This window comes from Epinephelus fuscoguttatus, linkage group LG21, assembly GCF_011397635.1.
Source record: "Epinephelus fuscoguttatus linkage group LG21, E.fuscoguttatus.final_Chr_v1".
Classification (NCBI taxonomy): domain Eukaryota; kingdom Metazoa; phylum Chordata; class Actinopteri; order Perciformes; family Serranidae; genus Epinephelus; species Epinephelus fuscoguttatus.
This window is the reverse complement of record NC_064772.1, coordinates 39,336,978-39,351,977: the sequence shown is the minus strand read 5'-3', so window position 1 is coordinate 39,351,977 and position 15,000 is coordinate 39,336,978. Positions and strand designations below refer to the sequence as shown.

At 48.7% G+C, this 15,000-nt stretch overlaps 1 protein-coding gene and 1 long non-coding RNA gene across 2 annotated transcripts in view; one reads left to right on the top strand and one right to left on the bottom strand.

Annotated features, from left to right (window-relative positions):
- The window catches only part of LOC125882024 (piezo-type mechanosensitive ion channel component 2-like), an 87,431-nt gene that overhangs the window by 12,813 nt on the left and 59,618 nt on the right, over positions 1-15,000 (top strand). The window contains 6 exon segments of the mRNA XM_049565647.1: positions 268-375; positions 539-581; positions 5,167-5,287; positions 11,279-11,495; positions 14,330-14,543; positions 14,664-14,811. Coding sequence (XP_049421604.1) covers positions 268-375; positions 539-581; positions 5,167-5,287; positions 11,279-11,495; positions 14,330-14,543; positions 14,664-14,811 — 851 coding nt within the window.
- On the bottom strand, positions 11,978-14,284 carry LOC125882034 (uncharacterized). The gene is made up of 5 exons (XR_007448290.1): positions 14,221-14,284; positions 13,861-14,010; positions 13,471-13,650; positions 13,351-13,440; positions 11,978-13,200 (listed from the first exon to the last, which is right to left on the bottom strand). It is a non-coding gene; the product is annotated as an uncharacterized LOC125882034 (long non-coding RNA).

Genomic DNA, 15,000 nt, shown 5'->3' with positions numbered 1-15,000 from the left:
CCTGGTACACCTACCTGAAACACCTAGTACACCTACCTGAAACACCTGGTATACATGGTACACCTACCTGAAACACCTGGTACACCTGAAACATGGAATAATCTGAGGACAGTCGGACACTTACATGTTTTATTTCAGATCTGGTTTTAACAGCGTGTGAATGCATGTTTATTTTCCTGAATCGAGACCATTTTTTTGTTGTTCAATGTTTTCAGTGATTTTATCGACTTCCTGTCAGGTTTTCAAAATAAAGTCTTTGTCTCCCAGGTAACGCGTGTCGCTGTGTGACGGCTGTGTGTGTCTCCAGTTTCCTCTTCCTGTTACTGCAGTCCTTCTTCCAGCTTACCACCGCTACACTGCAGCCAGAGTCCAACTGTAAGACACCTGTCTGTCTCTCACATGTCTGTCTCTCTAAAGACACCTGTCTGCCGCTCACCTGTCTGCTTCTCTAAAGACACCTGTCCGTCTCTCACATGTCTGTCTCTCTAAAAACACCTGTCTGTTTCACAGTGTGTTGATGACCTGTCTGTCTCTGCAGGTACGTCGTGGCAGAAGGCTCTCGGGCAGCTCGGTTTGGTGAGGTAAGAATGACATCATGTGGCAGACACTCAGGCAGGGAGGCAGGCAGAAGATGGATGTTGATGTCAATTCACTTTATATCATAATGGGAACTGTAGTTCCCAACCTTAGAGCCTGGTCACACAGACTTTTGATCACTGATGACACCAGGTGATGTTCAGATATTTGGATGTTGGGAGCTGGTGCTTCAAAGTATTAACATGTTTATCAGAAATAATTAATAACTATTAAATATAATGATAACATGATTTAATTACTGAGTTCTTGACTCAGTCATTGGTGATTCATCCATTCTTCACATTGTCTAAGGCCACACAACCTGCAGGACAAAATGGCTGACAGCAGAGATAAATACAAAGGAGATGGTAAAATCAAAGACGGCATGAGAGGGAAGTGTGTGACCACATGTGGTCGGTAAGAAGAGCAGCAGGAACTTGAGGTTCCCTCTCTGAGTGTAGCCATGGTGAAACGCATGTTAGAGTGCATGTGTGTGTGATCTGTGGTGCATTAAGGTGCCAGGTTAAGATTCGATCTGTATGAAACATCAGCTGACGAACATCAACTCCCCCAAATCCCGTCGACAGAGAGATCACATCAGAAACTAAGCGACTAACATCAGATCATGGTGCACACACTGGCACAAGTCACACAGTGCCTTTCATCATCAGGAAGTAGTGTCAGGGCGTCATCCCAGCACTTCATAAGAGAGCGCTCCCAGAGCTGTTTGTTTTTTAGTGATGCACTGAGCATGTGATTTGTTTCTATGGCAACAATATCTTGACACCAACAGAGGCAGCTAACTTCCGTGTGCCTGTCCTTGTTGTGACAGTGCACAGTATCCTCACTAAAGATCAGTACTGACGTCACCAGTGCCTTGCTGAATCCGCTCCATGGCGAGTGGAGGGCAAAAACAACAGCTGGACAGCGCAGAGGGTCTTATCTCCGACTGCCCAACACCGGTTAGACACAGCGCTGAAGGACTGTCAGTGTCGACAAAGGGGAAACTTGTGACATTACTTCCAGATACTCATTCATTCATTTACCTTAACTGCTTATCTTCTTGAGGGTCACGGGGGTGTGGAGCCTATCCCAGCTGACACTGGCTGAGAGGCAGGGTTCACCCTGGACAGGTCACCAGACTATCACAGGGCTGACACATAGAGACAGACAACCATTCACACTCACATTCACACCTACAGACAATTTAGAGACACCAATTAACCTGCATGTCTTTGGACTGTTGGAGGAAGCTGGAGCACCTGGAGGAAACCCACACTGACACAGGGAGAACATGTCAGCGCACCTGGAGGAAACCCACGCTGACACGGGGAGAACATGTCCGAGCACCTGGAGGAAACCCACGCTGACACAGGGAGAACATGTTGGAGCACCTGGAGGAAACCCACGCTGACACGGGGAGAACATGTCCGAGCACCTAGAGGAAACCCATGCTGACACAGGGAGAACATGTTGGAGCACCTGGAGGGAACCCACGCTGACACAGGGAGAACATGTCAGAGCACCTGGAGGAAACCCATGCTGACACAGGGAGAACATGTGGGAGCACCTGGAGGAAACCCACGCTGACACGGGGAGAACATGTTGGAGCACCTGGAGGAAACCCACGTTGACACGGGGAGAACATGATTGGAGCACCTGGAGGAAATCCACGCTGACATGGGGAGAACATGTCCGAGCACCTAGAGGAAACCCACGCTGACACAGGGAGAACATGTTGGAGCACCTGGAGGAAACCCATGCTGACACAGGGAGAACATGTGGGAGCACCTGGAGGAAACCCACGCTGACACGGGGAGAACATGTCAGAGCACCTGTAGGAAACCCACGCTGACACGGGGAGAACATGTCAGAGCACCTGGAGGAAACCCACGCTGACACAGAGAGAACATGTCAGAGCACCTGGAGGAAACCCACGCTGACACAGGGAGAACATGTGTGAGCACCTGGAGGAAACCCACGCTGACACAGGGAGAACATGTCAGAGCACCTGGAGGAAACCCACGCTGACACAGGGAGAACATGTCAGAGCACCTGGAGGAAACCCACGCTGACACAGAGAGAACATGTCAGAGCACCTGGAGGAAACCCACGCTGAAATGTCAAACCAGCAGAATCTTAAAAACACTGGTTCGCATGTTCTGTTTCCTGTCTCCATCCTGTGAGATGTCCTGGACAAGACATTTATTATATGAATCTATATTTAGTCCCCATTAAGACTGTGACATTATCACTGCTGGAGAGTCACATGACCAACACAGAGATCTGCAAAATGTGGAGCAGTGCATTGTGGGACTCTGCTGTCTGTGACACACACACACACACACACACATACACAGCTGTGTCTGTTTCCAGCTAAAACTTTCCTAACTCACATCAGACAGGCTGAACACATGTGGTTCACTGTGTGTGTGTGTGTGTGTGTGTGTGTGTGTGTGTGTATGTGTCAGCAGTGGGAGGTCAGACAGTAGTCTCTCTGTCTGGATTACATGACTCTGTCAAAACCTATACACACACACACACACACACACACACACACACACACACACACAGAGAAACACATCAAAAACAAGTTTATATTTTCATCTGAATCAGTCACAGGACGTTGCACTCACATGTATATTTACATATGATCATGTGCACATACATATATAAACACATATAAGTGATATCCTTAAGCAGTGTGGAGGCTGAGAACCTCTGAAGCAACATGGAGATTCTCACTGTTCTCTGCTGTAGTACAAATGCTCCTCCAGTGTCCATATTGCTATCTTTGTTTATTGTGATTTCCTGGATTATCTTCAAATGCGTCACATCCCTAACAGATGTCCAACCTGAGCTCACCACTTCTAAAAGTCAATAAATCTTATTAACTGGCATTGAAACAGTATCATAAAAAAACAAAATGGCTTTAATCAAATGTTATAAAATTAAACATTTTGATCTAAAAGATAGAAATTAATAATAATAGTAATAATAATGATGATAATAATAATAAGACATGTTCTCCCCGTGTCAGCGTGGGTTTCCTCCAGGTGCTCTGACATGTTCTCCCCGTGTCAGCGTGGGTTTCCTCCAGGTGCTCTGACATGTTCTCCCTGTGTCAGTGTGGGTTTCCTCCAGGTGCTCTGACATGTTCTCCCTGTGTCAGCGTGGGTTTCCTCCAGGTGCTCTGACATGTTCTCCCCGTGTCAGCGTGGGTTTCCTCCAGGTGCTCTGACATGTTCTCCCCGTGTCAGCGTGGGTTTCCTCCAGGTTCTCTGACATGTTCTCCCTGTGTCAGCGTGGGTTTCCTCCAGGTGCTCTGACATGTTCTCCCTGTGTCAGCGTGGGTTTCCTCCAGGTGCTCTGACATGTTCTCCCTGTGTCAGCGTGGGTTTCCTCCAGGTGCTCTGACATGTTCTCCCTGTGTCAGCGTGGGTTTCCTCCAGGTGCTCCAGCTTCCTCCCACAGTCCAAAGACATGCAGGTTAATTGGTGACTCTAAATTGTCCGTAGGTGTGAATGTGAGTGTGAATGGTTGTCTGTCTCTATGTGTCAGCCCTGTGATAGTCTGGTGACCTGTCCAGGGTGAACCCTGCCTCTCACCCAGTGTCAGCTGGGATAGGCTCCAGCCCCTGTGACCCTCAAGCGGATAAGAGCTTATAAAGATGGATGGATAATGATAATAATAATAATAATACATTGGATTTATATAGAACTCTTCAGGATACTCAAAGACACTTTACAGAGAACAACAGCAGCCATCGATAGAAGAAGAAATAATCCACAGGGATGTGGAGAGGGAGAAGGTGAAGGGTGTATGTGATGAAGTATTGGTTTTTATTGCAGTCACTTTAAATATTTCTCATTCATTAAATCTATTCAGTTGCTTTTATTTATGTTTTTGTTTTTACTTTTTTGTTTTTTTAATGTAACATTTACTTTTTTCCATGTTATTTTATTATTAATCTTTAATTTTAGATGCTTTTTAATTTCTATTCATTCTTTTTTTTTTTTTTGTATTTTTCCGTATTTTTTTCAACCCACTGCAAACTATGGTCTGTTTTTTTCTATTATTTTTTTATTCATATTTATATTTTGTTTTCAGTTTGTATATTTGTTGTAATTCATTTATTTTGAATGTTTAAAAAGGTTAACCATATTAATATGACGTCATAACAAATAACTGAAGAGTCCATCTGTTTGTCTGTCTGTCCATCTGTCTTTGTGTGTGTCTGTCTGTGTGTCTGTCTGTCCATCTGTCATCTGTCTGTCTGTCTGTCTGTCCGTCTGTCCATCTGTGTGTCTGTCTGTCTGTCCATCTGTCATCTGTGTGTCTGTCTGTCTGTCTGTCTGTCCATCTGTCATATGTGTGTCTGTCTGTCTGTCCATCTGTCATCTGTGTGTGTGTCTGTCTGTCTGTCTGTCTGTCTGTCCATCTGTCATATGTGTGTCTGTCTGTCTGTCCATCTGTCATCTGTGTGTCTGTGTCTGTCTGTCCATCTGTCTGTCTGTCTGTCTGTCTGTCTGTCTGTCCATCTGTCTGTCCGTCTGTGTGTCTGTCCATCTGTCTGTCTGTCTGCGTCAGTCTGACAGGAAGTGATGCTGGCTCTGCAGTGAGACAGGTGTTTCCAGATGTTGGCGTGCTGTTCGTTGGTCTGCTGACCTGGAGGCTGATAGTGAGACTCAACGCCAACAGACACACACAGGTAAGACACACACACACACATACACACACACACACACACACACACACACACACACACTCAGTAATGAAGCAGGTGTAACCTTGTTAAGTCGTCTCCTCTTGTTTCTTAACGAGGTTTCCTGTCTATTAGTGAGTAACTCAGTAAGATATTTATTAACTGTAACCTCGTTATGTGACATCATCAGGACAGTGACACACACACAGTGACACACACACACACACACACACACACACACACACACACACAAACACACACACACACATAATGATGAGGTTTCAGGTTCATCAATTCATTATCTGAACTGTCTGAGTGTGTTTGTGACAATGAAACCAGACCAGCAGACAGCAGCTCCTCCTTCTCACTTTACATCACTTCACTCGGACGGACAAAGATGTCCACAGGTGGAGGACGGACAATGACATCCATAGTTGGAGGACGATGAGGTCCACAGCTGGAGGACAATGAGGTCCACAGCTGGAGGACAATGACATCCACAGCTGGAGGACAATGACATCCACAGCTGGAGGACGATGAGATCCACAGCTGGAGGACAATGACTTCCACAGCTGGAGGGCGGACGATGATGTTTACAAGTGAAGGACGATGACGTCCACAGGTGGAGGACGATGAGGTCCACAGGTGAAGGATGGATGATGACCTCCACTGGTAGAGGATGATGAGGTCCACAGGTGAAGACGGACGATGAGTTCCACAGTTGGAGGACGATGACGTCCACAGGTGGAGGACGATGACGTCCACAGGTGGAGGATGATGAGGTCCACAGGTGAAGACGGACGATGAGTTCCACAGTTGGAGGACAATGACGTCCACAGGTGGAGGGCGGACGATGATGTCCACAAGTGGAGGATGATGACGTCCAGGAGTGGAGGACGATGAGGTCCACAGGTGGAGGGCGGACAAAGACATCCACAGCTGGAGGATGATGAGGTCCATAGCTGGAGGACGATGACGGTCACAGATGGAGGATGATGATGTTCACAGCTGGAGGACGATAACGTTCACAGATGGAGGACAGATCATGACGTCCCCGGTTGGAGGATGATGAGATCGACAGGTGGAGGACAATGACATCCACAGGTGGAGGACTGACGATGACATTCACAGGTGGTGGATGATGACATCCATGGGTGGAGGACGATATCGAGCACAGCTGGAGGACTGACCATGTTGTCACAGCCGGAGGACTACGAGGTCCACAGGTGGAGGACGATGACATCCAAAGGTGGAGGATGGATGATGACATCCACAGGTGGAGGACAATATGGAGCACAGCTGGAAGACTGACCATGTTGTCACAGCCGGAGGACTACGAGGTCCACAGGTGGAGGACGATGACGTCCAAAGGTGGAGGATGGACGATGACATCCACAGGTGGAGGACTACGAGGTCCACCGGTTGGGGACGATGACTTTCACAGGTAAAGGACACAGACATCCACAGGTGGGGGACAATATCGTGCACAGCTGGAGGAGGAACAATGTTGTCATAGACGGACGACAATGAGGTCCACAGGTGGAGGATGCTGACGTCCATGGGTGGAGGACGATGACAGACAATGACATCCACAGCTGGAGGACGATGAGGTCCACAGGTGGAGGATGATGAAGTCCACAACTGGAGGACGATGAAGTCCACAACTGCAGGACAAACAATTATGTTCACAGCTGGAGGACGATGAGGTCCACACCTGGACAATGGACGATGATGTTCACAGCCGGAGGACGGTGATGTTCACAGGTAGAGGACGATATCAAGCACAGCTCGAGGACTGACCATTTTGTCACAGCCGGAGGACTACGAGGTCCACAGGTGGAGGACGATGACGTCCAAGGGTGAAGGACGGATGATGACATCCACAGGTGGAGGACTACGAGGTCCACCGGTTGGGGATGATGACGTTCACAGGTAAAGGACACAGACGTCCACAGGTGGGGGATGATATCGTGCACAGCTGGAGGAGGGACAATGTTGTCACAGCGGGAGGACAATGAGGTCCACAGGTGGAGGACGCTGACATCCAAGGGTGGAGGATGATGACATCCACTGATGGAGGACAGACGATGACGTTCACAGCCGGAGGACGATGACTTCTACAGCTGGAGGACAAACAATGATGTCCACAGGTGGAGGACGATGACGTCTAGAGGTGGAGGACGATCAGGTCCATGGATGGAGGATGGACAAAGACATCCACAGCTGGAGTACAATGAGGTCTACAGTTGTAGGGTGGACAATGACGTCCATAGGTGGAGGACAATGAGGTCCATAGCTGGAGGATGGACAAAGACATCCACAGTTGGAGGACAATGAGGTCTACAGTTGTAGGGCGGACAATGACGTCCACAGGTGGAGGACAATGAGGTCCATAGCTGGAGGATGGACAAAGACATCCACAGTTGGAGGACAATGAGGTCCATAGCTGGAGGATGGACAAAGAACTCCGCAGCTGGAGGACGATGGGGTCCAAACACGGGAGGATGATGAGTTTTTCAGCTGGAGGACGGACGATGACCTGAAACCTCAAACCAGGGACCTGAGATCTGAGACCAGAGACCAGAGATCTCACACCAGAGACCTCAGACCAGAGACCAGAGACCTCAGACCTGTAGGAAACAACAATATTAGGCCTCACCAAGGGGCACCATTAAGGTAGGGAACAATTCTGGGCCTCAAAGGGGGACATTATTAATGATGTCAATTATACTGGTGATACTATAAAAGAGGGGATACTATGTGTTGTGATCTAGGCACCAGTGCTGTGTTGTACATGGTGGCACCATTGGTTGGGACTTAAGCCTTAACAGGGGCCTAACCTCGTAATAGATTAAATTAAAAAGTATTAAATTGATTATCTGAAACAACTGATAATTATTCATATTAATTATTAATTATGTGAAATAATGTGACTTAATTTACCTTAAATCACCTCGTGGGCACCATTCCCCAAAAGGGAAAATGATAGCCAGTTAAAGATATCAGTCTCATAAGTTCACTAAACGATCAATTTGGAATTTTTATAAATAATTGAATTAATAACAATAATCTAATTTAATAATAAAGCCTGAAGGATCCTCGACGCAGCAGATGTTGACTATTCACTCACTCTTGTGCAACATTAAACAGACAGCAGGTATGATTCCAAAAAAATTATATTTGTTCACAAAGTCAGTAAAGCAAAACCAAACACACAAATTCTAATTATAGAAGCTTGGTGTGTGTATATGTGTGTATGTGTATGTGTGTGTGTGTGTGTGTGTGTGTGTGTGTGTGTGAGAGAGAGAGAGAGAGAGAGAAAGGCAGGTGTGGTAATCAAAGAGCTTACAAAACAAAATGGCTGACGACAGAGAATTACAAGATGGCCGAATAAAAGCTGTCTTCAGATTGGGGGAGGTGTTTGTCTGACAAAGATCAGGACAAAGGCAAGGGAGACGAAGCAGAAACTTTGAGTCTCCTCTTTAGGTGTCGTTATGTTGAAGCCAAAGTGTGAGTGAGTCTATGTGAATGTGATGTGTGGTGCAAACGGTCTGGATTAGTGCAGAAATTGTTTAGTTGTCTGCAAGAATCTGTTTGTGAACAGCATTAGCAATTTACCATCACTTAGCTTTGGCGAAGCCAACTAACCAATGACCTAACTGCAACCAATCACAACAATGACTCGGTGAACAGCATCAAATCACAGTCGACAAAGTCAAACAGTCTCGCTCAGCCTCTACAGCTGTGATAAAGCTATGCCCAGTTGTTACATTACCAGTCCTTGACTGGATGGAAGAAAGAGTTGCTTTGTGCTGCTTTTGTTAGCTGGCAGTTGAAGGCTGGAAGGAAATGGGGTTCCATATGCAGTCTTTGTTGGGTTCTTGTTCCAATGGTGTAGATCTAAGGAAGCTGGTCACTTGGGGTCTTTGCAGAGTTACAAGTCTGCTGCTAATTCAGCTTGGTTCTCCTTGTCGCTGGAAAGTTAGGTGCAAACCTTGTGTTTGTACTTCTGACTTCTCTGGTTCAGGTTAAGAGAGTCCGTGAGCAAGACTTCTGACCAGAGACTTGAGACCTCGTACAAGAGACTAAAGACCAGAGACCTCTGAACTCATACCAGAGACCAGAGATCTCAGACCAGAGACCTCACACCTCACACCTTAGACCAGATACTTCTGACCAGAGACCTGAGACCAAAGACCTCAGCCCTGAGATCAGAGACCTGAGATATGAGATCTGGGACCTCAGACCTGAGACCTCAGACCTGAGATCTGAGACCTCAGACCACAGACCTCAAACCAGAGACTAGAGACCAAAAGACCTGTGACCACAGACCTCAGGCCAGAGTCCTGAGACAAGAGACCAGAGACTTCAGACCTCAGGTGAGAGACATGAGACCTGAGAGCAGAGACCTCAGACCAGGGACCTTGGACCAGAGACCTGAGACCAGAGCCCTGAGCCCAGAGACTTAGAGGCTAGACACCTGAGATCTGAGACCTGAGACCAGAGACCTGAGACTAGAAACTAGAGGCCTTAGGCCAAAGACCTGAGACCTGAGACCTCAGACCTCAGACTAGAGACTAGAAACATGAGGCTTCAGAACAGAGACTAGAGACATCAGACCAGAGACCTCAGGCCAGAGACAGGAGGCCCCAGACCAGAGACCTGAGACCAGTGACCTGACATCTATGACCTGAGACCAGAGACCTAAGGCCAAAGACCAGAGACCTCAGACCAGAGACCAGAGACCTCAGACCAGGGACAAGAGACCAGAAACCTTAGTCCTGAGACCTGAGATCTGAGACCTCAGACCTCAGACCAGAGACCTTGGACCTGAGACCAGAGACCTGAAATCTGGGACATGAGACTAGAGACCTCAGCCCAAAGACATCTCAGACCACAGACCTGAGGCCAGAAACCTGAAATCTGGGACCTGAGACTAGAGACCAGAGATCTAGAGGCCAGAGACCTGAGATCTGAGATCTCAGACCTCAGATCAGAGACCTGGAACCTGAGGCCAGAGACCTGAGACTAGAGACTAGAGACCAGAGACCTCAGACCCGAGACAAGAGACCAGAGACCAGAGACCCCAGCCCTGAGATCAGAGACCTAAGATATGAGACCTGAAATCTGAGACCTGAGACCTGGGACTTCAGACCTCAGGCCAAAGACCAGAGACCTCAGGCCAGAGATCTGAGACCAGAGACCTGCGATATGAGACCTGAGACCAGAGATCTGAGACCTCAAACCAGAGGCCCCAGACTAGAGACCTGAGACAAGAGACCAGAGACCAGTGACCTGACACCTGAGACCAGAGACCTATGATCTCAGACCTCAGGTCTCAGACCAGAGAGCTCAGACATCAGACCTTTGACCAAAGACCAGAGACATCAGACCAGAGTCCTGAGACCCCAGACCAGAGACCTGAGACCTCAGGCCAAAGACTACAGACCTGAGATCAGAGATCTCAGACCTGAGACCACAGACCAGAGACTTAAGACAGACCACAGTCCTGAGACCCCAGACCAGACACCTAAGACCTGTGACCTCAGACTGGAGATCTGAGACCTGTGATATGAAACCTCAGATCTGAGACTCGAGACCAGAGAGCTGAGACCTCTGGCCAGAGATCTCTGACCAGAGACCTCGGACCAGATTCTAGAGACCTCAGACCTCTGATCAGAGACCTCAGTCCAGAGACTAGACACCTCAGACCCTTAGACCAGAGATTAGAGACCAGAGACCTCAGACCTGAGACCAGCGACCTGAGATGTCAGACCAGAGACCTCTGACCTCAGACCAGAGACCTAGGCCAAAGACTAGAGACCTGAGATATGAGACCAGAGATGTGAGGCCAAAGACCAGAGACCAGAGATCTGTCAGTCCTTGTCTGTGATGAAAGTGACTCATATCTGTCTGTGTGTCTGTCCTGCTGCGGTAAGACGGTCAGATTGGTGGATGGAGACATGCTCACAGTGACTGTTTCTTTCTCTGTTTCAGCCTCAAGACGACACACAGCAGCAGGAGGAGGAGCAGCAGGGGGAGGAGCTCATGTTTGAGGATGACTCTGTGCTCGGAGACGAGGAGGAAGATGAAGGCAGCAGAAACAGGATTCTTGTTGAACTGGAGTTACTGGTTTGTAAAACCAGACAAATGGTGGGAGACATGACAACGACTGGAGGGAAAGTCCTGCTGACAGTCCTACTGGGACTCACAGGTAACCAGTAGAACCCAGTAGAAGACTGGTCCTGATCAGACTGGTCCTGGTGATATCAGACTGGTCCTGATCAGACTGGTCCCAGTGGTCAGACTGATCCTGATGGTCAGACTGGTCCTGATGGTCAGACTGGTCTCGATGGCCAGACTAGTCCTGATGGTCAGGTCAGACTGGTCCTGATGGTCACATTGGTCCTGATGGTCACATTGGTCCTGATGGTCAGATTGGTCCTGATCAGACTGATCCTGATGGTCAGACTGGTCCTGATGGTCAGACTGGTCTCGATGGTCAGACTAGTCCTGATGGTCAGACTGGTCCTGATGGTCAGATTGGTCCTGATCAGGCTGGTCCTGATGGTCAGACTGGTCCTGATTGTCAGACCAGTCCTGATGGTCAGATTGGTCCTGATCAGACTGGTCCTTATGGTCAGACTAGACCTGATCAGACTGGTCCTGATGGTCAGACTGGTCCTGATGGTCAGACTGGTCTCGATGGTCAGACTAGTCCTGATGGTCAGACTGGTCCTGATGGTCAGATTGGTCCTGATCAGGCTGGTCCTGATGGTCAGACTGGTCCTGATTGTCAGACCGGTCCTGATGGTCAGATTGGTCCTGATCAGACTGGTCCTTATGGTCAGACTAGACCTGATCAGACTGGTCCTGATGGTCAGACTGGTCCTGATGGTCAGACTGGTCTTGATGGTCAGATTGGTCCTGATCAGACCGGTCCTGATGGTCAGACTGGTCCTGATGGTCAGACTAGACCTGATCAGACTGGTCCTGATGGTCAGACTGGTCCTTATGGTCAGACTGGTCCTAATCAGATTGGTCCTGATCAGACTAGTCCAGATGGTCACACTGGTCAGAATCTGTTTAAGCTAAAGGAGGAGATGGAGGAACACCTCCACCCTCTATGCCCTCTCCACCCTGCACAGTAACACCTCCACCATTTCCATCCTGCACACCAACACTTCCAACCTCTCCACTCTGTACACTAACACCTCCAACCTCTACACCCTCTGCACCCTGTACACACCTTCACCAACTCCACCCTCTCCACCTATACACCTCCACTCCACTCTATACATAACCAAACAATTCAGCAAGTCGTCTCCTATAAATATCTGGGAGTACAGGTTGATGGGGATATGAGCTGGCACTCACATGTGCAAAATGTCTGTGCAAAGATACATCAGTGCCTGCACTTCCTACGGAGATTAAGACTGTTTGGGGTCAATAGGAACATAATGATGATTTTTTACAATGCTAGTATTCTGTCTGTGTTAAGATATGGTATGTCTAGCTGGTTTGGAAACCAGGCTAGGTTGATTAATGTGGCAGGGAAGATAATGGGTATGTCCACACTCCTGATCATTCCTCAAGTCATTTTTGAATAGTCAGTGATAAGACAAGCTCGTAAAATCGTGTCTGATCATGACCATGCACTGAATCCTGAATATGAGTTATTGCATTTGGGAAGAAGGTACAGAGTACCACGATGCAGGTATAACAGGTACAAGAACTTGTTTATTCCATTGTCAATCAAAATGATTAGGCTCCACCCTTTCCACCCTGTACATTTACACCTCCAGCCTCTCCACCCTGTACATTTACACCTCCACCCTCTCCACCCTGTACACTAACACCTCCACCCTCTCCACCCTGTACACTAACACCTCCACCCTCTCCACCCTGTACATTTACACCTCCAGCCTCTCCACCCTGTACACTTACACCTCCAGCCTCTCCATCCTGTACATTTACACCTCCAGCCTCTCCACCCTGTACACTTACACCTCCAGCCTCTCCACCCTGTACATTTACACCTCCACCCTCTCCACCCTGTACACTTACACCTCCAGCCTCTCCACCCTGTACACTAACACCTCCACCCTCTCCACCCTGTACATTTACACCTCCAGCCTCTCCACCCTGTACACTAACACCTCCACCCTCTCCACCCTGTACACTAACACCTCCACCCTCTCCACCCTGTACATTTACACCTCCAGCCTCTCCACCCTGTACACTAACACCTCCACCCTCTCCACCCTGTACATTTACACCTCCAGCCTCTCCATCCTGTACATTTACACCTCCAGCCTCTCCACCCTGTACATTTACACCTCCAGCCTCTCCACCCTGTACATTTACACCTCCAGCCTCTCCACCCTGTACACTAACACCTCCACCCTCTCCACCCTGTACATTTACACCTCCATCCTCTCCACCCTGTACACTAACACCTCCACCCTCTCCACCCTGTACATTTACACCTCCATCCTCTCCACCCTGTACACTAACACCTCCACCCTCTCCACCCTGTACACTAACACCTCCACCCTCTCCACCCTGTACATTTACACCTCCACCCTCTCCACCCTGTACACTAACACCTCCACCCTCTCCACCCTGTACATTTACACCTCCAGCCTCTCCATCCTGTACATTTACACCTCCAGCCTCTCCACCCTGTACATTTACACCTCCAGCCTCTCCACCCTGTACATTTACACCTCCAGCCTCTCCACCCTGTACACTAACACCTCCACCCTCTCCACCCTGTACATTTACACCTCCATCCTCTCCACCCTGTACACTAACACCTCCACCCTCTCCACCCTGTACATTTACACCTCCATCCTCTCCACCCTGTACACTAACACCTCCACCCTCTCCACCCTGTACACTAACACCTCCACCCTCTCCACCCTGTACATTTACACCTCCACCCTCTCCACCCTGTACACTAACACCTCCACCCTCTCCACCCTGTACATTTACACCTCCACCCTCTCCACCCTCTCCACCCCCCCACCCCCCCACCCCCACCAGGCATCATGTTCCCCTCCCTCTCCTCGCTCCCCTACCTCCTCTGTTTCCAGGTGTTGTGTACCTGGTGGGCATGGTCAGGTCAAGTCCCACCCCTTCTCTTCAGGTGCGTGTCTGTGATGTCACTGCTGTACCCCCCCTTCCACTTCCTGCTCCTCTACTGCTACCAGCTGCCCTCGCTGCAGGAGGCGTGGCCTCCCAACCGCTCCTCTGCCAGGTAACACACCTCCACCAGGTAACACACCTTCACCAGGTAACACCTTCATCATACAGTGGTAAGTATGAATACAGATATATGGAGATTGATTGATTGATTGATTGATTGATTCCTCTGCAGTGTTTGTGGCCTGGTGTCAGTAGTCTCGGTGGACTGCGCCGCCCCCTGGAGGCTGCAGGTGAATGCTGAGCTCAGCTGGTTTCACTTCAGCAGTCCTCTGATGCTGCTGCTGCTCTACAACACTGTGGCTAGTCTGTGGAGGAACCAGGTGATGTCACTCAACATGTGATGATGTCATACATTGTGTTTCTATCTTATCACTTCACACATGATATCAATATGCAACATTAATAATATCTGAGTATGATGTCATCTGATCAGGATGTGACAGTACACTATTATTTCACATGATGTCACTGCATGATGTCATAATGTAACAGTTACAGAGAGAAGGAAA